At 42.9% G+C, this 24,507-nt stretch overlaps 1 protein-coding gene across 9 annotated transcripts in view; it reads right to left on the bottom strand.

Annotated features, from left to right (window-relative positions):
- Nucleotides 1-16,270, bottom strand: part of LOC311253850 (uncharacterized protein) — a 49,593-nt gene extending 33,323 nt beyond the window's left edge. For all 9 annotated transcript variants that reach the window (XR_014621969.1, XR_014621970.1, XR_014621971.1 and 6 more), the window contains exons 1-3: nucleotides 16,177-16,270; nucleotides 14,085-14,247; nucleotides 12,754-12,861 (exon numbers count right to left, since the gene is read on the bottom strand). Coding sequence is in view for 3 of the 9 variants with exons in the window: in XM_084384326.1 (XP_084240452.1) it covers nucleotides 12,754-12,785 (32 nt within the window). In the remaining 6 variants the exon portion in view is untranslated. The remainder of the gene's footprint in view (nucleotides 1-12,753; nucleotides 12,862-14,084; nucleotides 14,248-16,176) is intronic.
- Between the last annotated feature and the right edge of the window lie 8,237 nt (nucleotides 16,271-24,507).

A 24,507-nucleotide genomic window follows, 5' to 3' on the forward strand; every position in this document is an offset into this window, starting at 1 on the left:
AATGCAAAGACCTGATGTTTAGACTTGTGAGAAATTAAATAGTTTTCCATTGAGTAAGAAATATACTGTAAACACCATATCAGGATGTGAGAGCAAAAGGGGAGAAACCCCTTTTGCCGTAAGTGTCAGAGTCAGACGAGAGACAATTGCCTCTCGTCTGGGGTGTTACAGGAAGATAGATGGTAGATGAAATTTACATTCTAATGAAGTATCAAAAGGGTCACTGTCCTGGGAAAGAGACGATCCACCAAACATCAAGGGGTCATTGTTCTGGGAAGAAATGTTGTAACCCCCCACTCTGTTTTGTGTTTAAGTCAGAAACATTTGGAAGACGGGAGAGAACACTTCAGGTCTTCGCTCCATGCTGCATGTATTAAAGAGATCCGATTCATCACGCTGAGTCTACAATTCTTCTGAGATTTAGCAACTCTCAACCTCACAAAGGAGAATTTCCCTTACAGACTGTACACTTAATTTTCATATCACTTGCAAGACAGTTGGTTGTGGTTGAATATGAACAGATGTCTTACAGATGTCTCTTTCCCTATTTTGCAGGTACTTGGAGTACAAAGCAGGACCTGCATCACTGGCAATGGCAGACACCACACAGCAGACAATACCTTCCTTTGCACAAAGAATCCACTTATATGCCCATTCATCCAGGCAACAGGCCATTACACAAGCCATCCTCCAGGACCATGTCATTGGATGCTCTCTGCCCCTGTCTCTAGTAGAAAATCCAAATTTTAGACACTTTCTTTCTGTCATAGACTGCAAATACACTCCTGTGTCTAGGACCAGCTTGACAGAGAAGCAGATACCTTATCTAGTCAGTAAGGTTAAGGATGACATCATCAAAGCGGTGGAAGCTCAGGCAAGTGTTGCGCTTACAACCGACCTCTGGTCTGACAGGAGGCTTCGCTCCTTCCTTGGGGTTACTGCGCATATTGCCTGCGAAGACAAGGACTCCTACAGTTAAAAATCCTTTCTGCTGGATTGTCGGCATTTCACAGGGAAGCACTGTGGTGAACGAATTGTAGTGAGCAGGTTTGGATATGTAATGAGCGCGCATGCGCGAGTGTTCAGATAGGAAGTGATGCTTCAGTAAAGAGTCAACTACACGTCTTGGTCTCTGGTCCGTTTGTTGTATTACGAGGTACAAATAAGTACAAGACATGGTGTCAGAAGTGACCGTCCTCGCCTCTGATAAGAAAGCAACTACCCGACGCAAGTAAACGGAAGGTTCGTTGCAGTTTACCGACGGGAAGAGAACTTTTCGCCAACTCCAGTGAAGTGAGTGAACTAGCAGAGCTAACGTGAAGCTACGTTGACACAACATCGGTCAATGATACAGAGGGGAGCCTTCGGAAAGTAAAACAGAATGGATTCTCTATTTTCGATTAGTCCACCAGAAGCATTTGACTTCGGAGACTTTGGTAGTTGGCCACATTGGAGCCGACGCTTTGAAAGATTCCGCATAGCAGCAGGACTTAATCAAAAAAGTCAAGAGTATCAAGGGAACTCCCTAGTGTACACTATGGGAGATATGGCGGATGATGTTCTGAACACGTTAGCACTGTCGGATGGGGACAAGAAAAACTATGACAAAGTAAAAGAAGCGTTTGACAAGCATTTCATTTGCAAGCATAACGTTATCTACGAGAGAGCTAAATTCAACAAACGTCGCCAGGAGCCCGGAGAAACGGCAGAAGCGTTTATTACAGCTGTGCATAAAATGGCTGAGCATTGCCAGTATGGAGTTCTCAAAGATGAGATGATCAGAGACCGCCTTGTCGTAGGTATCAAAGACCACGCACTTTCAGAGAAATTACAGCTAGATTCTGAGCTAACTCTTGTGAAAGCTACGACGAAAATCCGACAAAGTGAGGAAATTAAAAAGCAACAGCCTGTATTAAGAAGTAGCACTGATGCCACTGAGGCAAACATGGATGCAGTTGGATTCAAGTTCAAACAGAAATTCTCCCCACATGGGAAGAGTGGCTTTAAGCCGAAGGAAAGAACAGTGCAAAATTATGCAAATGATAAATGTGGCAGATGTGGAAGGATACATGAAAACTCATTCAATGCATGTTCCGCCCGCACTGCTGAGTGCAAGAAATGTAAGAAAAAGGGACATTTCGCCGCTGTCTGTAAAACTAAAATGAGAATGGAGGAAATTAAAGAAAGTGACTTGGATGAGAGAGTTGAGTCATTGTTCCTGGGCACAGTGAATTGTACAAAATCCGACACATGTTGGCAGAAGTCAGTTGCAGTGAATGGCCAGCAGATGGTGTTCAAGTTGGACACGGGCGCCGCAGTGACAGCTATCCCAGCACGCTTGTACTCAAAAAAGCTACACGGGGGGCTGTTACCGACAACCAAAAGACTGTGTGGACCAAGCAACGCTCCCATAGAGGTAAACGGACATTTTACTGCAGAGATTAGCCATAATGGAACTGTAGCAAAGCAGCAGGTGTACGTTGTGCCAGGTTTAGTGACTCCTTTGCTGGGATTACCTGCTATACAAGACCTTGACCTGCTCAATCCAGTACAGGCTATCACAACAGCGGAAACAAGCTACAAAGAACAATATCCCAGAGTTTTCACTGGCTTAGGTAAGCTACAGGGAGAATACAAAATTAAACTAAAAGACAATGCCTCTCCCTTTGCCCTCGCTGTGCCACGTCGCGTGCCATTGCCATTAAGGGGAAAAGTCCAAGAAGAGTTAAAAAGGATGGAGGAAATGGGTGTTATTTCTCCCATAGAGGAAGCTACAGAGTGGTGCTCAGGTATGGTTGTAGTACCAAAACCAAATGGAAAAATTAGAATATGCGTTGACCTAACCCGCCTGAATGAAAATGTGTGCAGGGAGCGACATATTCTTCCAGCAGTTGATGAAACACTAGCTAAACTAGCCGGAGCTAGAATTTTTTCCAAACTGGACGCCACTGCTGGTTTTTGGCAGGTGCCTTTGCACAGAGCTTCAGCCCCACTCACCACCTTCATCACGCCCTTTGGTCGTTATTGCTTTAATCGTCTCCCTTTTGGTATATCGTCGGCCCCTGAGCACTTCCAGAAGAGATTGACGCAACTGCTGGACGGCCTGGAGGGAACCTTATGTCATGCAGATGACATCCTGATTTTCGGTGCCACCCCCACAGAACATGATGAGAGAGTGCATAAAGTGTTGCAAAGACTGCAGCAGCATGGCCTCACTCTAAATGACAAATGTCAGTTTGCCGTGAAGCAGGTCAAATTTCTTGGACATGTTGTGAGTGCAGAAGGCACACATGCAGATCCAGAGAAGATCAGAGCGATTAGGGAGATGCCACCACCGACAGACGTGTCCGATGTGAAGCGCTTCATGGGAATGGTCAACTATGTGGGAAAGTTCTCACCTAACATTGCAGAGCTCACAGGACCTATTAGAGAACTCCTGAAAGCAGAAAACATGTGGATGTGGGGAGCAGCGCAGCAGAGTGCATTTGATAGAGTGAAAGACGAGCTCAGTTCATCTGCTGTCCTTGCCCAGTACAGCCCAGACAAACCGACAAGAGTGTCAGCAGACGCCTCTTCGTATGGGTTAGGAGGGGTGCTGTCTCAGCTTCAAGACTCAGGAGATTGGAGGTCAGTGGCTTTCATATCCCGCAGTATGACTGAGACAGAGCGCAGATATGCCCAAATTGAGAAGGAGGCCCTTGCAGTCACCTGGGCTTGCGAAAGATTTCAGACTTACCTCCTGGGTCTGCACTTTGTGATGCGAACAGATCACAAACCGTTGATCAGTCTCCTCAGCTCAAGGCCGCTTGATGACGTCCCACCTCGCATCATGCGATTTAGGTTACGACTTATGCGTTTTTCCTACACGATCATACACGTACCAGGAAAAAACCTAGTGGCAGCCGACGCTTTATCAAGAGCGCCACTACAGTCGACAGCAACAGAGGATGACCTTGTGCTTCAGAATGACGTGAACGCTCATATCCAGGAGGTCATTCAGCAGCTCCCAGCCTCACCTGAGAAGTTGCTACAAATAAGGAGAGCTCAGGAGGAAGACCCCGTGTGTAAGCAGCTGTCCTCCCTGATCCACACAGGGTGGGAAAGAAACAGTTCGGCACCACAGTTAAAGCCCTTCTGGCAATACAGAAATGACCTGCTGATGGTAGATGGCCTGCTAATGAAAGGAAACAGGATACTGATCCCATTAAGCATGCAAAACGACATCTTGGACAAACTACACCAGGGTCATCAAGGCATGGTGAAATGCATGGCCAGGGCGCATGAATCAGTGTGGTGGCCAGGGCTGACCACACAAATCAGAGAGAAAGTACGTCAGTGTGAAATTTGCGCTAAAGAGTGTCAAAATGCCACAGAACCTCTGATAACCACACCCTTGCCTTCACGCCCTTGGGAGCGGCTAGCAGCTGACTTATTTGAGTGGAAGAAGGGTCAGTACTTAGTTGTCATTGATTATTATTCACGTTACATTGAAGTTGTCAATCTTACACGCACTTCAGCAACAGCTGTGATCGAGAAGATGAAAGCCATCTTTAGCCGCCACGGAGTGCCGGATACACTCGTCACAGACAACGGACCACAGTTTGCTGCCACTGAGTTTGCAGATTTTGCTAAGGATTACAACTTTCAACACGTAACCAGTAGCCCCCGTTACCCACAAAGCAACGGGGAAGCTGAACGGGCAGTAAAAACTGTCAAAGCCTTGCTGCAGAAGAGTGAGGACCCTCACAAAGCACTCATGACGTACAGAGCAACTCCTCTTGCTCATGGAGTATCACCTGCACAGCTCCTGATGGGGCGAAACATTCAAACACCCCTTCCGGTGAGTCCAAACACCCTCACACCAGCCTGGCCGGACTTAAGGGCTTTTGAGTTGAAAGACCAGGAGCTGAAAAGACAACAGGCTGAGGGATACAACAGACGACACAGAGCACGGGAGACACCACCTCTCAAGCCAGGTCAGAAGGTTTGGATACGGAACACAACACACACAGGAGTCGTCTCTGGCTCAGCAGGGACACCACGCTCTTATGTGGTTCAAACCTCCACCGGCAGTCTCCGGAGAAACCGTTCTCACCTGAGAGTGGTGCCTTCATCGTCTAAGGACCAGCCAGACTCTGCACAACACACCAGGGCTGGCAGGGAAGTCAAGCCTGTGAAAAGACTGAATTTGTAGTTTAGTGTTGTGTGTATACATGGAGCAGAATAAACTCCATACCACAACAGAGAGGATCAGGCAGTCTACCCTACCTCTCAGTTAGGTTATGTACTTACCTTAATGTTCAAAAAAAAAAAAAAAAAAAAAGAGAGAAAATGAGATGTGATAAGTGATGTAACATTGAAATCAACCAGTTAATCTAACCAGTTTACATATATGCTCATGTTTACAGTGATGGTTAACATGTCATCTGTTCCCCTGCGTAGAAGGTAAAATCTGCATTAGGCTTTAATAGCATATGATTTCAGTTTTCTATAAAGAAGTGGAAAGTCTCAGTTTAAAGGGGGAGATGTAGTGAGCAGGTTTGGATATGTAATGAGCGCGCATGCGCAAGTGTTCAGATAGGAAGTGATGCTTCAGTAAAGAGTCAACTACACGTCTTGGTCTCTGGTCCGTTTGTTGTATTACGAGGTACAAATAAGTACAAGACACGAATCACCTCAGAATTTGATGAAATTGTTGAGGAGTATGGCATTAGCAACAAAATAAGCTTCATTCTGACGGATAACATATCCAACATGAAGCGGGCCCTTAAAGTGAGATTGCCAGACTCAGAGCAACCTGAAAGTGACAGTGATGACCTTGATGATGAAATGATGTGGGAGGACGTAGAAGACTTTGAACAGCCGTGGTCATCAGGTGAACGCTTGTCTTGCTTCGCACACTCGCTCCAACTGGTCGTCAGTGATGGCATGAAAGAAGTGAAGGTAATTGCAAGAGCCATTGCTAAGGCCACCAAGTTCACAACCCTGCTTCACAGCAGTTCTAAGGTCAGAGACATGTTTGAGACCCACTTTGGGGCTAATAAATCTATCCCGGCAGCTAGCAATACCACAGGGCTGTCACAGAAATGTGCAGCGAATGTGATACAGAAAATATTGCGTTTTCAGTCCGAGAATGGGCCCAAGCTGAAAGACCTTTGTACTGTGCTTGAGCCTTTTTCTGAGGCAACAGACCTCACAGAAGGAGATATTGTGGTTACCATCAGCATGTTGGTCCCCACCGTCCTGGAACTTACCTCAACAAGATGGAAGTGCAGCTGCCGCAGATTGTGACAATAGTTAGAGCACTAAAAAAGTCTTTAGAGAAGAGGTTCTCAGGGATCTTCAGATGGATCAACATGGAGCAGGGGGATCCCGAGGAGCCATTTAATCATCGGATCTACTTCCTTGCCGCCACCGGCATAACTTTTTTAAATGATGATGACCCTTGCTGCTATTGTGTCACGTGATTTGATTGGCTGGTTTCGCACGCAGACGGCACGTTACATTTGACCTTTTGACGTTGCTTGGCGTAGGCTATTAACCGCTAGCTTGCGAGTTAGCATCATGGACCGATTTACTTTCGTTATCCCAAAAAAATGAGTGAGAGTGGACGATGGCGGTTGCGGCGATTCACACACACATTCCAGCGCCAGCATGGAGGATAGAGTGATGGTGCCAAACGTGGAGAATGAGAATGAAGGGGAGGATGAAGACAAGGAAGAGGCATTAACTGGAACGGCGTCAGCGGAATCAGCGGCGACTGCTGCATCCGCAGAGGGTTTATTTCCAACAACAACAGACTCTGACTCTGAGACCAGAGGTAATGCTAACAGACACGAAAATGAGAACGGTGCCGAGATGGAAGGGCGTGCTTCAACGAGCGGTGAAACTGTGGTCACGGGCGGCAGGAATCTTGGTGGCCCTGTGGATTTGAGCCAAGACCCAGCAGAGGGACCGAGGCGGCCTCAACTCCAGTCATACATGCGTCAGAGATTTGGATCCTATTCCCAGCCAACTTTAAGGAGTTTTAACTACTTGTGGTTCAAACAGTATTCGTGGCTGCAATACTCGCTGTCAATTGATGAGGCCATTTGCCATGCCTGTAGGCATTTTTTCCACCACCTTGGCCATGGGCCGAGTCACACAGAAAAGAGCTTCACCCATGCCGGGTTCACAAACTGGAGAAAAGGAGCAGAGAAACTGGCTCAGCACAATGCAAGTGCTTCTCACAGACTAGCCATGGAAGGATGGTGTGAGTTTAAGGAAAAACAGAAAAGCGGGTCGAGGATTTTGACGCACCTTGATACTGGACATAGCAAGATTGTACAAGAAAACAGGCAGTACATGCAAGCAGTGGTGGAGTCACTGCAGTTTACAGCTTGTCAAACGATTGGACAGAGGGGGCACAGAGAGGATGAGCAGTCCACCAACAGAGGTAATTTCCTTGAACTGTTAAATCTGCTGGGGAAATTTGACAGTACTGTGTCAAAGAAATTATCTAGTGGACCCGGTAATGCTAAATATGTGCACCATGATATTCAAAATGAGCTGATTGATATTATGTCCAGCATGGTGAGAGAACAAGTAAGCAAAGAGGTTAAGCTAGGAGAGCACTTTGCTCTAATGGTGGATGAAACAAAAGATGTGAGCAAGAAAGAGCAGATATCTGTTGTTCTGCGTTGCCTAAATAATGACAACATTCATGAGGAGTTTCTGGACTTTATCCCTGCAGATGGCTTGGATGCACAGTCTTTACTCAAGTCAGTTAAACAGACATTGGCTAAGTGCAACATAGACAAAAATGCATGCATTGCACAGTGCTATGACGGGGCATCTGTCATGTCCGGGTGCAACAACGGTGTCCAGGAAAAATTTCGCCAAGAAGTGCCACATGCACTTTACATCCATTGCGAAGCGCACAGACTAAACTTAGTTTTAGTTGACTGTGTGCATAATGTGAAACCAGCTGCAGAATGCTTTGCAACAGTCCAGATGCTGTACAACTTTTTTTCTGGGGCAGTGACACACAAGGTGTTCATGGAGAAACAGCAAGAACTCGAGCCCACTAAACGAACAGCAGAACTGAAAAGACTATCAGATACCAGATGGGCCTGCCAATATTCTACACTGTGGGCAATAAAAAGAACAATCCCTTATATCTTAGCAACTCTTGTGGATGTGAGCAACCAGACAAATGCTCATAGAGCTACTGAAGCGAAATCACTGATTGGACTTATTGATGCACAGTTTGTTCTGCACATCTATATGCTGGAGAGCATATTTAGTCTCACAAAAACCTTATCTGATCATCTACAGGCCACAGATTTGGAGCTGGCATCTGCCATTGACCTGGTCTTTGCAGTTGTTGATGCCCTCAATGACAAACGCAATGCTGAAACATGGACAAAAATCTGGGACTGTGCCAGTGACATGTGTGAGTCACTTAGCATTGACATGCAGCGCCCACAAGTGAGGAGAAAAAAACAGCCCCGCCACCTGCTGGAGTTTGTGGTGAACAGCCAAACAGGATCAAAAGAGCCACTGGAAACTTCAGATGACTATTGCAAGCACTGCTTTTCCCCAGTAATCGACAGATTAATCAGTGAATTGAACAGGCGATTTTCTTCTGAAAGCTGCCACATTCTGAAAGGAGCAGCAGCTGTTAACCCCAAACACAAGACATTCATGGACAAAAATGCCCTTTTGCCCATGGCTAAACACTGTAGAGTCTTGGAGGAAAACCTTGGAGCAGAACTTCACCAGGTAAAAAGACTTATTGTGAGGAAAAAACAAAGTGGGGACGTTGTCAGCACCACCCATGATGTGCTGGTGCTATTGAGGACATACAAGGATGCTTTTGTCGACCTGTGCAAACTTGTGTGCATCTCCATGACACTGCCCATCACATCAGCTGCATGTGAGAGGAGTTTTTCCTGCTTACGGCGTTTAAAAACCTACCTCAGGAACAGAAGTGGATATGCCCGAACCAGCAATCTGGGTGTGCTGGCAATCAGCTCCAAAAAGGACCAAAGAACTGGATGTGGATGCAGTCATTGACCGCTTCGCAGCTAATCACAACAACAGGCGGATCATTCTCTTATGACTAGTGAGTACACAATTCTTTTTTGACAGGTCTGAATTATGCTACTTATTGTTTGTTAGTTTCAGTGGAGCCCTAAAAGGAGGGGAGAACAGAGGAGGATGGGAGTGGAGAGGAGTTTATAGGACACACAAGAGGAGTGACACACAAGTTATGTAGCCTGTAACAGTTTATTTTGTTAGATGGCTTTGTATATTTAACTATATACTGTGCTACATTTGTTGCTGCTCACAGTTGCACTATTTTGTAAATCTACAGATGTTCTCTGTGGTGCTTGTTAAAATAATTCACAGTGCTTATGATGTTACATGTTACAGCCTGAAACACAAGTCGGACAAGATCTGGAACCCTTTCTATTTAGTTTTGGAGTGATGGTGATCAGCTGCTGTTTTTGTTTTGTGCCGTCATGTTATTTGGTTAGGGGACATAAATACTGGGTTGATTGTATGATTGTTTTGATAATTGAAGTAAAGCAAAACACAAAACCCTTATGTACAGTATATTAATCTGGGATCAATAAATCTTATTATTAAGATTATTTTTTTGGTGTTTGTTGTGTCAGAATTCACTAGCACCTCCTATAAACAATCCGGCCCCCCCCCATGGACCCCCCAGTAATAAATCTCTGGAGCCGCCACTACTTGTCCCCAGTTTGGTTTGAGCTGGGTAGATTTAGATGTCCATAATGGGGACATCTGTCTGGTAGCTGAAGTCCGTGGTATAAAGTGTGACGAGGAAAGGAGAGAGGACAGTCCCTTGTGGAGCCCCGGTGTTGCTGACCACAGCATCTGACACACAGTTCCGCAAGCGCACGTACTGTGGTCGGCCAGTGAGGTAATCCACAATCCAGGACACAAGGGGGGGATCCACCAGCATCGCCGTCAGCTTGTCACCCAGTAGAGCAGGCCTGATGGTATTGAAAGCACTGGAGAAGTCAAAGAAAGTGACCCTCACAGTGCTCCCCGGCATGTCCAGGTGGGCGTGGACACGGTTCAGCAGGAAGATAATGGCATCCCCGACTCCAATCCGGGGCCGGTAGGCGAACTGGAGGGGATCCAGGTGCGGCCTGACCATAGGCCTGAGCTGCTCCAGGACGAGTCTCTCAAGGGTCTTCATGATATGTGACGTCAGTGCCACCGGTCCGAGAAACCACTGGGCTGCGGCGTCTTTGGCACTGGAACGAGGCAGGACGTCTTCCATATCACAGGGACCTTCTGGAGGCTAAGGCTCATGTTGAAGACACGATGAAGCACTCCACACAGCTGTTCGGCGCAGGCTCTGAGAAACCGTGGGCTGAAACCGTCAGGGCCTGCAGCCTTACCGGCGGGGAGTTTGCTCAGCTGTCTCCTGACATGAAGCGGTGTAAACAGTGCAGGTCGAGGAGGGGGAGAGTTGGAGTCCACAATGAGAGGAGGCCAGGTAGCATGGGAGCCAGAGTAGGTGTGAGGAGTGGGGGATGGGTGTGAGGTGCTCAAGAAGTTGGATGGGGTGCTAGCAGGAGGAGGAGGGGGGGTCTGAAGCTGTGGTGGCTGGAGACAGTCAACAGGAGAGCCAGCAGGGGCCAGGGCTGCAGTGTCAAATCTATTGAAGAATAGATTTAACTCATTGGCCCTAGCCACACTACCCTCAGCTCCACTGCTAGTTGGTCTGAAGCCGGTAATGGTCCTCATACCACTCCAGACCTCCCTCATGTTATTCTGCTGGAGTTTCCACTCCAGCTTCCTTCTGTAGCCGTCCTTAGCCTCTTTGATCTTGACATTCAGGTCCCTCTGAATGTCCCTCAGCTCCTCCTCTTTTGTAAGTCAAGGCTTGTTGTTTGGGTAACAGCGCACAGTCCTTGCTGGGACAATGCCCTCCACACAGAAATTAATGTAGTCCGTAATGCACTCAGTAAGGCCATCAATGTCCTCTCTGTGTGGCTCACAGAGTACATTCCAGTCAGTCACCTCAAAGCAGCCCTGCAGTGCCTCATAGCAGTCCTCTGACCATGTCCTCACTGTGTTTGTGGTCACAGGCAGCCTCTTCACTAGAGGCACATAGCAGGGGGTGAGAAGCACCAGGTTGTGATCTGATCTTCCCAGTGGGGGGAGAGACGTGGAGGTGTATGCGTCCTTTACATTAGCATACAGCAGGTCCAGGGTCTTCTCCTCTATGGTTTTACAGGTCACATACTGGGTGAATTTCGGGAGTGTTTTTTTAATGGAGACATGGTCGAAGTCACCCGAGATTATAATGAGAGCACTCGGGTGAGCAGTCTGTAGTCCGGCTATTGTCGAGTGGATGACGTCACATGCCGACATCGGGTTAGCGGACGGTGGAATATACACAGCCACGACAATAGCATGTGAGAATTCATGGGGTACATAGTAGGGACGGAGAGCCACAGCTAACAGTTCAATATCCGAGCTGCAGATGCGGTCTTTGATAGTAATGTGACCAGGATTGCACCACCTGTTGTTCACATAAACAGCAAGCCCCCCTCCTTTGCGCTTACCGCTCATAGTGCAGTCCCTGTCAGCCTGGACAGTGTGGAAACCCTCCATGGAAACATTGTGAAAACATTGTGAAACATTGTGCTTATAATGGCCTTTGAATAAATATATGGCATCATTGGCCTTTGAATAATATTTGCATATCGTTGTGATTGATTAAGCATTAGGCCTATGCCATTTCAGTGATGCTGATATTATACGGTGTAATTTGGCTACTATAATTGGAAATAATGCAATTTCAAGTTGATAATTGTGTGTATCTTTTATATTTAAAATTCACGTTTCATCTACAAATTAAGTACAATTTAAATCATATTTAATTTAAATCATAACATGTTTCCCATAGACTTTTTTTGAGGTGCAGGGTGGTGTTGGAGGCTTGTTATTTTGTTAGATGACTTTGGGACTATAGTCATGTCAGTCCTTAACAGCACTCGAGAAGTCAATCCTCAAATAGTGTAGAAATAGCGGTCATGCAATTGCTACACATATTTGATGCATTATGATACATGCACTGTCTCTGTATTATTGTGCCTGTAGTTGAAATAATACAATCTCATATTTATACTAAGCAGCTGAACCCAATATGGTGCTTATGTTCTACAACTCGTGCAAAATGGCAAAAAAAAATAGTTTTCTTTTGGTCTCGGTCTTGAGCTGAACTAGTCTTGGTCTTGACTTGGTCTGCCTTGGTCTTGGTACTCGATACTCTCTGGTCTTGGTAGTGTCTTGGTCTCGGTTTAGGCAGTCTTGACTAAAAGTCTAGTTGTCACACATCTTGAGAACAAGAAGCTTAGTGGGGACATTTCACACACCCCGTTGTCATCATTTATGGGGACCAGTTGTCTCCAGGTCATCAGAAACCTCACACAAAGTTTGTACTCGTACACCAGAGTAAAAGTGCATTGTGGGGACGTCATGAATTTCCCTGATTAGAGCAATATTTCTGTCCAAGGAAAATGTCTACTAAAGTTCAGATCTATCCTAAATGTCCCTTAAATCATCTGCCTTATGGGTGCAGTAGATCAAACTGTATGGCTCACCTGATTCACAATAGATTTCCCTCATATTGACCTTACTTGTTGCATTTACTTGCTTAAAGATAACAGCACTAAAAGAAGACTCAGAGACTCCAGAAGTTAACATCAACTATGAACGTACCTGTTGATAAGTGTCCTGTGGACAAGAAGCATCAGTTATCTCCATCTCTGTAACGACAGCATGGTTGGAGCCTGTGACAGGAGGAACATCCCTTGTGGTTGTGGTCGTCTGCAATGATTTCATGGAAGAAAAAAAATAAAAAATATGTTAAGCAATTGGTCAATTTGATGTTAACACTAATAATATTCAATTAGAGTAATACATTTCCTTAAGGACTTAGCTCTAAAGATAAAGACATGCCTACACACCAGACTTCAGAGGAAAACAAACACCCAATTCTACTGCATTTTTTCCTACAATTACTTCAGCTATTGTGTGCTGTCACACATCTTGAAAACAAGAAGCTTAGTGGGGACATTTCACACACCACGTTGTCATCATTTATGGGGACCAGTTGTCTCCAGGTCATCAGAAACAAAAAAAGTTTGTACTCGTACACCAGAGTAAAAGTGCACTGTGGGGACGTTGTGAATGTCCCCGATTAGAGTAATATTTCTGCCAAAGGAAAACATGTCTATTAAAGTTCAGATCTGTCCTAAATGTCATAAATTCGTGAAAGTATTCATACACAGATTGATTAGATTTCATTTATTTTTCAAATGACGCTACATTCAACCACCATGTTATTCTGAGACAATAAACCCTACACACTTAAACACTGTGCAGTTGTGACACAAACTTGCATTCGCCATGGGCAGTCATCTCCTCCATAGTCATATGTAATTTCCTCACCTTCCTTTATGTCACATAAGTGTGGTCTTCCTTCCACATCAATTTTTTTCATCTTACAATTTGGATGTCTGTGTTCATTTTTATTTATTTATTTATCTATTTGATTAGGACAATGCATATTAATCAACATATCAGCGAAAAGCATCAATGTAAATATGCCGGAGTTAGCACAGTTGCTAAATTTTATCCGTTGTCCTAAGGCAGGATAAAACATGTAGAAATCTTACAAAAAATAAGTCTTGCTTCACATCAAAGTTAAAAGTCCATACACAAAGTAGAAAAGAAGAAGTGGTTACCCATGAGAGCATCATCATTAACTAAACACCCAAATAAACCGTCTTCTCTGGAGGCATCAATACTTAAAAAGGATAAAAAAAACAAGTAAAGGGAGGGGGAAAATATTACAGAAATGAAAATAGTCTCCTACAGGTCCTATACAATTATTTGTTTTAACTTTGATACATTTCGAAATGTATTTCATTTACATTGCAGGATCATATTAGCAGATGGCAAAATGGCGATCACTGATTGTGCAAGCCTGTATGTCAAATTTAACAATGTATATAACTATAAAGCAGTATAGTAACTGAAAATCTTACCACCATGTTTTCCCTCTCCACTTGAATGCAAACAAAAATGCAGAGCATGAGGAGTGGTAAGAGCTTCTTCTCCTCTGGGCTTTGTCATCATCAATCAAATCTCCCCTGTATTCAACTACAAAGTCTCCTTTGCAGAATGAACCTTGGGTGAATAAACCACGTCCTGTAAGAAAAAAATAAGACAAAAAAAAAAATTATGTCCACTACAATTGTTTTTTGATCTGTTGCTTAATGTATTAAAAAATACACACTGTAGATAAAGAGCGAGAATAATGACTAATTTGAATTTATGAAAAAGTGGTAGTGGTGTGCTCATGCCCTGTCTTTATACTGTCAAACTCAAGAAAATGCTGGGGCTCTTAAAGAAAAGGGTCAACATGAGAAAAAAATGTTTTCAGCCACGAAGCTGCTGCTGAGGTGATACATGCAGGCAGTGCATCACCTCAGCAGAGGGAGGAGGACAGGGTGAATGGCTGTTACTGACTGACGTCTGTATTCTTTATCCTTTCTAAACTTCACTCAATATTATGATTTTAAGGAATATGTATTTATGTTTACCTACATTTTGACTCATTTCCAGTGATATATTAGTTTATATAGTGATGTTCCTGCTGTTAGCTTTACTGTTGCTGCTCTAGAAACAATAAATAATAATAGATAAAAAATTCTTATTATCTGTTTAGCACATAAACAAAAACATGAGTTCACTCAAGCAATACAGGCAAAGGCACCGAAGCAACAAACACTCGTGGATACTTTCCAAAGGAAAAAGAAATATCCTCGAGTCAGCGACATGGCAACAAATATTACAGAGGTCATTGAATTCATCGCTCCGGATAACCAGCCCACCTCTGTGGTAGAGGATCAGGGTTTACTTACTGACTTTGTTTACTTGTTGTTTTTGTTAAACTAATGAAAACCAATGTTGCAATAGGGTATGCAGAATAAGAAAGAGCCATATGAAAGTATTTACTTTGTTTCAACAAAATAAAAAAAAGCTATTAAGAACAGCTTGGATGCAGGTGTTTTTTTTCGTAATGCAGCTGTATTATCTAAGAAAATATTGGGCTAAGTATCGGATCGGGACTTGGTATCGGCAGATACTAAATATTAAATGACTCAGATCGGGATCAAACTGCAAAGAAATTAATAAAAAATGAGATAGCTTAGGCATCAGTTCTAGTAAAATAAGGTTACAGGGTTTTAAACAATATGTTACCCAAGTAGCATATGGACTCTTCCCCTTAGCAAACTGAAAAACAGCAAGCGTAAACATTCCATTTTTACCATCTCTTTTTTTTTTTATTGTGCTATTCCAGCTCAATTTCTGTTAAATCCAGCTTGAATTTAGTTGTGAAATATTGAGTTTATTGTGTAATGAAATCAATCAGTACAGTGGGGCCCCCAAATCCTTCATTTAACATATTGTTCATTTATTATTTTCTTCTATGATATATATATATACACATATATTCTCTGAATTTGATTTCCACTGGCATGATTTAGGTTACACATCCACTACATTCTTAATTAATATTCTAAGCAAAACCTGGCTTGCTACACTGTTTAATGACTATAACCAACCAACACTAAATCTTCGATATTAACTGCGCCTCGTCTGAAAAGCATGGCTCTAAAAACTTTGCCCACTTCAATATGGTTGGATTATCGTAGCCCACATAAGCATGACTTCCGGTCAAATTGTGATCAAGTCAAGTGCATTGTGCTGCGAAACCAACCACCCATCCCCCCACACCAGGTGTGATGGACTCAGTGAATATAGCCGCTACATTCCTACCGTGGCAAACATAAAATATAAAAAATAAATAAAATAACTGACACCCGAACATACAAATGACCTTAATTTTAACGAGTCAGTCCACCCTGGTGACCGAAAACTCTGATAACTGTCTTAAGCTGACTGTGACTGTTAGCAAGTGCTAATTTATGATACACCTGTGTTCGGCAAGCGACCTTTAAACAAGAAAGCCGACAGTTTTAGTAAATAAAAAATGGCTACACAACGCATCAAACTGTCATGGCTTGTCATGGTTACGCTACTGTATATTTTAATGAAATACTTAGTACTTACTGAACACGCTGCTTGTTATACCCTGTTTCATCGACTTCAGCGGTGGCACGGCGCTGTAACGCCGGCGGTTGTATGATAGTCCACTTCCTGTTAGATTTCACATTAAAAGCCTACCGGCGGAAGTGACAATGTAATGGCGATTTAATGAAGGGAAGGTAACGTGCTACTCAGCGAATTAAACGGGTTTCCTAGTCTGGTCTGCAGGGGCTTTGTCACAAATCATTTTGCTTGCCATAAGAGCAGATATTGAGATCTCATATCTCCCATTAACATATATAAATATATATTTGTTTTCCCCTTTTCATTGCTTTTAGAAATGGAATCATGGACAATATAGAAAATATATACAAAACAAAAATATATAACAAAAAAAACCTCTTCAGTGTCAAAGTGAAAACAGATTTCTACAAATTGATGTAAATTAACTGAATATATATAATGTAAAATAAGTGACTGCATAAGTATTTGCCCCTTAAAGTCAGTATTTAGTAGATGCACCTTTGCCCTCAATACAATCACTGAATCTGTGTGTGTGTGGATAGATCTTAATCAGGCCTGCACATCTGGACACTGCAATTTTACTCCATTCTTCTTTGCAAAACTGCTCAAGCTCTGTGAGGTTGAATGGGGGTCGGGTGTGAACAGCCCTTTTCAAGTCCAGCCACAAATTCTCTATTGGACTGAGGTCTAGGCTTTGACTGGGCCACTCCAGAACATTCACCTTGTTGTCTTTAAACCATTTCTGTGTTGCATTAGCTGTTTGCTTCAGGTCATTGTCCTTCTGGAAAATAAATCTTCTCCCAAGTAGTAGTTGCAGACTGCATCAGGATGTCCTCCAGGATTTCCCTATATTTTGCTTCATTCATTAAACCCTCTCCCCACAGCATGATGCTGCCACCACCATGCTTCACAGGGGGGATGGTATGTTTGTGGTGATGTTCAGTGTTTGGTGTCTGCAAAACATAGCATCTAGTATGATTCATTTTGGTCTCACCAGACCAAAGAAACTTCTTCCAGTTGACCTTGGAGTCTCCCGCATGCCTTTGGGTGAACACTAGTTGAGGTTTAATGGAGGATGTAACTACAGGTGTGTATCTATCGCGAGTCTCGTTGATTTTGTTTGGCACGGCTTCCGTAGTGCAAACGCTGTGAGGGAGACTAGCGTGAACGCGGGAGCATGCCTCCAAACAAATATAGTATAGTGACTCTTTAGGCTAGAAAAATTTACTAAATGACGTTGTTTCGAGTAAACTCTGGATGTCACCACTTCAGGACACTTGGATTGCAGCGGAAGAGCAGTATGGAGGAGCGTTAATGGCGTTTCGGACGCCATTAACGCTCGTTATATGGATTATTGCTGCCGGAGGGTACCCCCGCGGGTCTCCAGCTGCACTTTGAGGAATAAGAAACTACACCGGACTTAGAGTGAACTTTTCCTTTAAAGGTTTCAGTAAAAAGAAAGGAATATTTTTATCATCTCCCTAGTTTGTCAATGGACACACCATAATTAATAACTCATTAAACTGCTAGTATGGATGTACGTTTGATTGTGTGATTTTCTCCCTAAATCTAAATAACCGCAGAGTCTGACACTTAATTGCTCGACAATCTGCTCTAGGATTGTTGGACAAATGAAGACAAGCATACTGTGTATTTAACACTGAAACCATGCTTAACTGTAGCCATCATCCTGGTGTTGTTGTGCTCACATCACACGAGGCACCATAATGTAGTGCTTCATGCAAGAGTTTTGGGTTAAATTTGGCTATCAATAATAATTAATGATTATCAGGGACAATTATTAATTATGATTACTAATAAGATCCAATTTACATTAGATCACCTTGGGGCACCACCCTTGAAGAAGGGAAAATAAAGCCAATTCACCAAATCAGTCTCAGGAAAGGTACTAAACTGTTTGTAACTCTGATTAATAATTAATTTAATAACTACAACCAATATCACCATAACAGCTAGTAATATTCGAAGGATTTTGGAGCTCTTGACAGAGTAGAGGTTGGCAACATTCACTCTTGTACAATATTAAATAGACAACATGTGGGTTAAAAAGTCTTTTATTCAACACAAAGATGAAAACACACTAACTAACATGTACTATATACAGGTGTGTGTGTGTGTATGTGTATGTGTGTGTGTGAGTGTGTGTCTGGCAGAACAAAGAAACAATGGTGGTCACTGATATCACATGTGGGTGTGATATGCTCCAGGCTTAAGGAATGTGTGTGTGTGTGTGTGTGTGTGTGTGTGTGTGTGTGTGTGTGTGTGTGTGACGTGATGCCAGGTTATAGAAGATGGTTTGTTGCATGCAAAGACCCTGAGTCTGTGTGAAGCATCATTCGACTAATGTCAAATTAGCCGTCTAGGAAAGCAAACTACCAATAACCTGACCTGAGATCACAATAACACTCAAACAGTGGACACACATAAATTGAACACATTTGCATTACATCAACCAGAGTTTAAAGTCCTGTGCTTAGCCGTGCTATGCTATGCTATCTAAGCCCAGTTCAACGTTACCAGTCTTTGAAGAAAAGGTGCTGGTGGTTGCAGGAGAACGTTGAGATTCCATTGTTGAATGTTGTTCTTGCTGTGCAAGGACTGATGAAAGTCGGCAGAGGAGGAAACGGTTCGCTCCTTTCCTTTGCAGGGATAGCGGCTCAGTGCTAACTTGCTTGATGTTCCTCAGATTGTGAAGTTAGCTGGCAAGCTTTGCGTCGCAGCTGCTGGTGCTAACTGATCAGGAATACTGGCAGGACCTCGTGTCGCTGCAGTGAGGAGAAGTTCTTTGGGCCTGCTGCAAATGAAGCTTGCAGCTCTCCGCAGCTGTTAGGCCCAGAAGAGATCTTGAGGGCAGGCAGCCCCGTGGGGGGGGGGGAGATGGAGAGGAGCCCTTGAGGATAAGAAGTTGGAGGAGAAGAGAGGCGCGAGGAGAAGAGAGCTTGTGGAGAAGAGAGAGAACAAAGGAAGGCGCTGGAGTTTTGACTCTCTGATCAGAGGGGGGTCTGTCACCCTGACCAATAGTAGCTCAAAGCTGAATTTTGCACCTAGGTGTGAAGAATGGGGAATTCTGGGACACTGAGTTCAGTTCAGAGTCCATTTTGAAATCCACAATGAATGACTTCATCTGTGGGTCCCAACAGTGTTTATGCAAGTATCTGTGCATTCTTAACTAAATTTGTTATTGCTGTTAAACATAAACATAGCATAAACATATAATTGTTCATGTAATGGGTCATATAGTCTTACTACGCCTCCTGCCCCTCTCTCTCTCTTCATAATACCTAACACCCTGTTGATGATACTGCACAAACTAACAAAGTCAAGCCTGTGCTTAATATGCTTAATACGAAGTGACAATAGAGAGGATTTCTTTTCCTCCTTATTCATCCTATCTCACCACCTCTCTCTCCAGAGCTTCCTGAAAATCCTTCTCTCTCCGCTCCTGGTACAGCTGCTTTCTGAACAGGCGTCACAGCCCTGACTGCTGCCAGGAAGAGCAAAGTCTCCAGGCAAGGGCTGACCACTGGAATAAAAAAGATTCTAATCAAACATAATGTCATGTTTCTAATGTATGATTGTAAATATTGCTATAAAACTCCTTAAACTAAATTAAAAAAATACATAATTCTACTTAAATGTTAACATGGAAATGTTTTTTTTCTCTTTCGCCTTGATGAGGAAGCAAAGCCATAAGTAACCAGTTTCTTCCTGTTCATCTCAAACTGGGCTATTTAAGTCTGGACCATCTGCATGGACAAAGTGGACAGACTTTACAATAATAACAGCAAGACAAACAAACTCATGTCACTCATTTGTTTTCTTCTTTGTTTGACATGTGAAACAAATGTGCTGGGAGAAAAGTTTGTTAAACTTTAGTCAAATTAATCAATTTAGAGGGCCATCAGTTGGAATTCCAATTACATCCTGACAGAGAAAGTGACTCAGAAACAAAATCCCCTCTGTGAACAATGACAGGTGTTGAGCAATAACAAACTTGAACTTCTGCTTGCCTAGATTTAAGGTCCATTTTCAGTGAGCATTAGCCTACAAAACACCGTATATCTCATCCTGTCATCAAGGCAAAAAATATAAACGATCAATATTTAATGTGGATCACACCTGAGCTTCTTGTGCTAAGCGTTGCTTCTGATGGTGACGCCTCTCTCGGTTGAGCTGTGAGGTGTACAGAGGAGGCTTGGGAACCTGGACAAGAGTGGCCTGGTTACAAGTCATGATGTCATTGTGCTTCCAGTGGCACACCTGCAGCTGCAACATACACACTTTCCAATTGTTGGTATGAGCTTTACTAATTCCATCATCATTATCTGTGGTTCAAGTGTAGGTTTATCACTCAGTACTGGTCCAGTATTATTATACTGGTTATACTTATTATTATTTTATTTTATCAATTACTGTATACAGATATCTTTCTCTAGGAAATTACAATTTCAAGGCCTTTCGGCATTCTGAGCACAAAGTCATATGAAATATAATGACTAACAGGAATACACTACAAAACTCCACTTGTAGAAAAAGTAAAGAAAAACAACAACACAGTAGTCAATTGATCTTCTACACTCTGTGCTACACTAAAACTTTCAGGGTGATGTTCAGTTGAATAAATAACAATGTGGGATATAACAGTATATTTGAATTTAGATTATTTATATCAAACAGTTTATGATACCATGGAGTTATAAACTATGTTAGTGACAGAGGAGCAGCTTCAGGCTTTACAACTAAATAATACTGTTTGGGGAAACAAAACAACCTTTCCATAGAAGAATGGCACAACACAGGAGGGCCAACTCCTCAGGTCCAGACTCTGCTGTCCACTTACATCTGAAGGAGAAAAATCATTCCTTTGAGGACAACAATGTAAACATCCTGTCCAGAGAAGACAGATGTTTTGAAAGAGGAGTAAAAGAGTCCATCTATGTCAAACTGGAACAACCATCTTTGAACAGAGGAGGTGGTCTACGACATTACCTATCACCCACCTACAATGCAGTTCTGAGTTCCCTCCCTAGACAGCTTGACAACCGTTCACAGCAGAAGTGCATCCCATTTCACCTAAATTGCCAGCGCCGCCCCTCCCTAAACGCAGAACACGCGCTGTGCGTAGGGCCCCATGATCCGTGGGGGGCCCCATTTTGCACAAGGGGGCGCATTCTCTGCAAATGTGCAAAGGATGCGCATCGCTGCCATGAGGCACATAGAGCACCGAGTCAGCCCGAGGCAGGAGAGAAAAAAAAAGAGACGAGTAATCTGACATGGCGCACGTTGCCGCAACGATTGACAGCACGCAGCATCTTACCAATCAGCGGTCAGATGCGCCAACAGGCAGTTGTATGCAGGTGGAGAGATGGCCTCCAAATGGCAATATGAATCGGGAGCAAGCAAAAGAAAGACAAAGTCTAAACAAGAGGAGGCTCGTGCTTCACTTGAAGGTGGGTATGTTGTGGAAATAAAAAAGAAAACTTTGTGGCATAAACACCCCAGCTGCTAGCATGCTAATCATGAGACAGAAGAGAGGATAATTCTGTCTAGATGTGGACTGGAGATTAAATTTTCCAGCGGCCCTGATTATCATTTATTGAATGTCTTGTTAACTGCATCTACATTCACCTCTGTTGAAAAAGGAGCGGTTAATTGACCAGTTGGTGGTCATATGTTGGCTCAGGTTTATAGCCTATCAATCTATGCTATCAGTAGAAGTTTTGGGCTGTTTTTATGGAGGTAAAATGTCGCCATCTCTTGGTGAATTTAATTCATAACAGTATAAGATTAGATAAAATAAGATAAATTAAGATAATCCTTTATTTGACCCACAATGGAGAAATTTAAAGCGTTACAGCAGCAAACAGCAGTGTGAATATAGAACCTAATTACTAAATGTATAAATAAGTACATAAAAATATTTAAATATAGAAATATCATCAAATCAAATCATAATGCATATTATTATTAGTTGTAGTCGTATTTGCATTAATTGCATTTGGCTAGCACCATTCCAGTAACTCTCCCTGTTACAGTTTCTTTCCTTTGCTGAGCAAAAACTGAAGCTCATCAATGGCGCAAGAACGCTTGAGTGGCCTGGATATCATAAGCATCAACTCAGAAGTGGCACAGCAGCTGTCATATGATGACCTCATTGATGACTTTGCATCCAGAAAATGCAGACGTGTGAATCTGTAAAAGGCTTGTTCCATTGTTGAAAGAGTAATTTTGTAATGGGGAGGGGGGGCCTCAAAATAAAATTCTGCTTAGGGCCCCAATTTGGCCAGTAAATTGCATCCACGTTTCACTCACTTGCGTCCTTTCTTGCGTCCTTTCCTTGTGTCTTAGTCCAGCCCCCAAGGATTCAGGGAGAGACCCGAGGAAACCACAGGAGGAGAGAGGACCAAAGAAATCTGTTTGAATACAAGTGAGACGTCCTTTCATCTGCAGCGTCACGTGAAGCAATGTCCGTTTCTGATGACGGCTGTTTTATGACCTCGACAGCCCAACACCGATTTCCTGCGGTGTCCATGGATATGGCCTACCTGTGATCAAATAGTAGTGACAATAGTGATAAAAGCAAACACGTGTCTGCAATTTAAGTGTAATCAGTTCAGACATTTATGTGATTAAATATATAGTGAATATAGTTTAGGCCTACTGTTGTGACCCTGAGTCATGATTGTGTTTTTTTTTTTTTTCATTTGCTGCTGATCTTAATCTCCTCCTCAGTGTTGTGTGTGAGCAGTCTCTGTGTGATTGTGTGTGTTTCTGATTGAGAGCAGGTTGGACCTGCTGATTGGCTTGCTCAGCTTGATTGCTGACATGGGATTGGTCAGAGGGAGGAGAGCAGCCCTTTTTAAACCACCAGCTTACTGCAATCTCCCTTTCCACCAATCTTCCACTTCCAACATGGACCAGTGTCTGGTTTGACCAGTGTTTTGTTTGTGACCTAAACCAGTTGTAAGTAACTCAGCTGCACTACAATCTGGCATTTCAGGGTGAAAACTGGCTTATGTCAATTTTGAGCGTTTCAGAGCAAGAGAAGCCTCTTTTTGCACTGTACAGTAGCATAAGCTGCATTTGACTGAAAAAAGGTTTTTCAAGCAAGTGGCCTGAACTGGTTGAATTTGGATCCATTTCATGACAAACAAGGTTTTACCTGTCCTTTAATTCATTAAGGGTGAAAACTGGCTTATGTCAATTTTGAGCGTTTCAGAGCAAGAGAAGTCTCTTTTTGCACTGTACAGTAGCATTAGCTGTATTTGACTGAAAAAAAGGTTTTTAAAGCAAGTTTCCTGGCCTGAATGTTGAATTTGGATCAATTTCATGACAAACAAGGTTTTACCTGTCCTTTAATTCATTAAGGGTGAAAACTGGCTTATGTCAATTTTGAGTGAGAAGTCTCTTTTTGCACTGTACAGTAGCATAAGCTGTATTTGACTGAAAAAAGGTTTTTCAAGCAAGTTTCCTGGCATGAACTGGTTGAATTTGGATCTTTCATTGCAAACAAGGTTTTACCTGTCCTTTAATTCATTAAGGGTGAAAACTGGCTTATGTCAATTTTGAGCGTTTCAGAGCAAGAGAAGTCTCTTTTTGCACTGTACAGTAGCATAAGCTGCATTTGACTGAAAAAAGGTTTTTCAAGCAAGTTTCCTGGCATGAACTGGTTGAATTTGGATCTTTCATTGCAAACAAGGTTTTACCTGTCCTTTAATTCATTAAGGGTGAAAACTGGCTTATGTCAATTTTGAGTGTTTCAGAGCGAGAGAAGTCTTTTTCCACTGTTCAGTAGCATAAGCTGCATTGGACTGAAAAAAGGTTTTTCAAGCAAGTTTCCTGGCATGAACTGGTTGAATTTGGATCTTTCATTGCAAACAAGGTTTTACCTGTCCTTTAATTCATTAAGGGTGAAAACAGGCTTATGTCAATTTTGAGTGATTCAGAGCGAGAGAAGTCTCTTTTTGCACTGTACAGTAGCATAAGCTGTATTTGACTGAAAAAAAGGTTTTTCAAGCAAGTTTCCTGGCCTGAATGTTGAATTTGGATCAATTTCATGACAAACAAGGTTTTACCTGTCCTTTAATTCATTAAGGGTGAAAACTGGCTTATGTCAATTTTGAGTGAGAAGTCTCTTTTTGCACTGTACAGTAGCATAAGCTGTATTTGACTGAAAAAAGGTTTTTCAAGCAAGTTTCCTGGCATGAACTGGTTGAATTTGGATCTTTCATTGCAAACAAGGTTTTACCTGTCCTTTAATTCATTAAGGGTGAAAACTGGCTTATGTCAATTTTGAGTGTTTCAGAGCGA

This window comes from Pagrus pagrus (genome assembly GCF_965226575.1).
Source record: "Pagrus pagrus genome assembly, contig: HAP1_SCAFFOLD_55, whole genome shotgun sequence".
NCBI classification, from domain to species: domain Eukaryota; kingdom Metazoa; phylum Chordata; class Actinopteri; order Spariformes; family Sparidae; genus Pagrus; species Pagrus pagrus.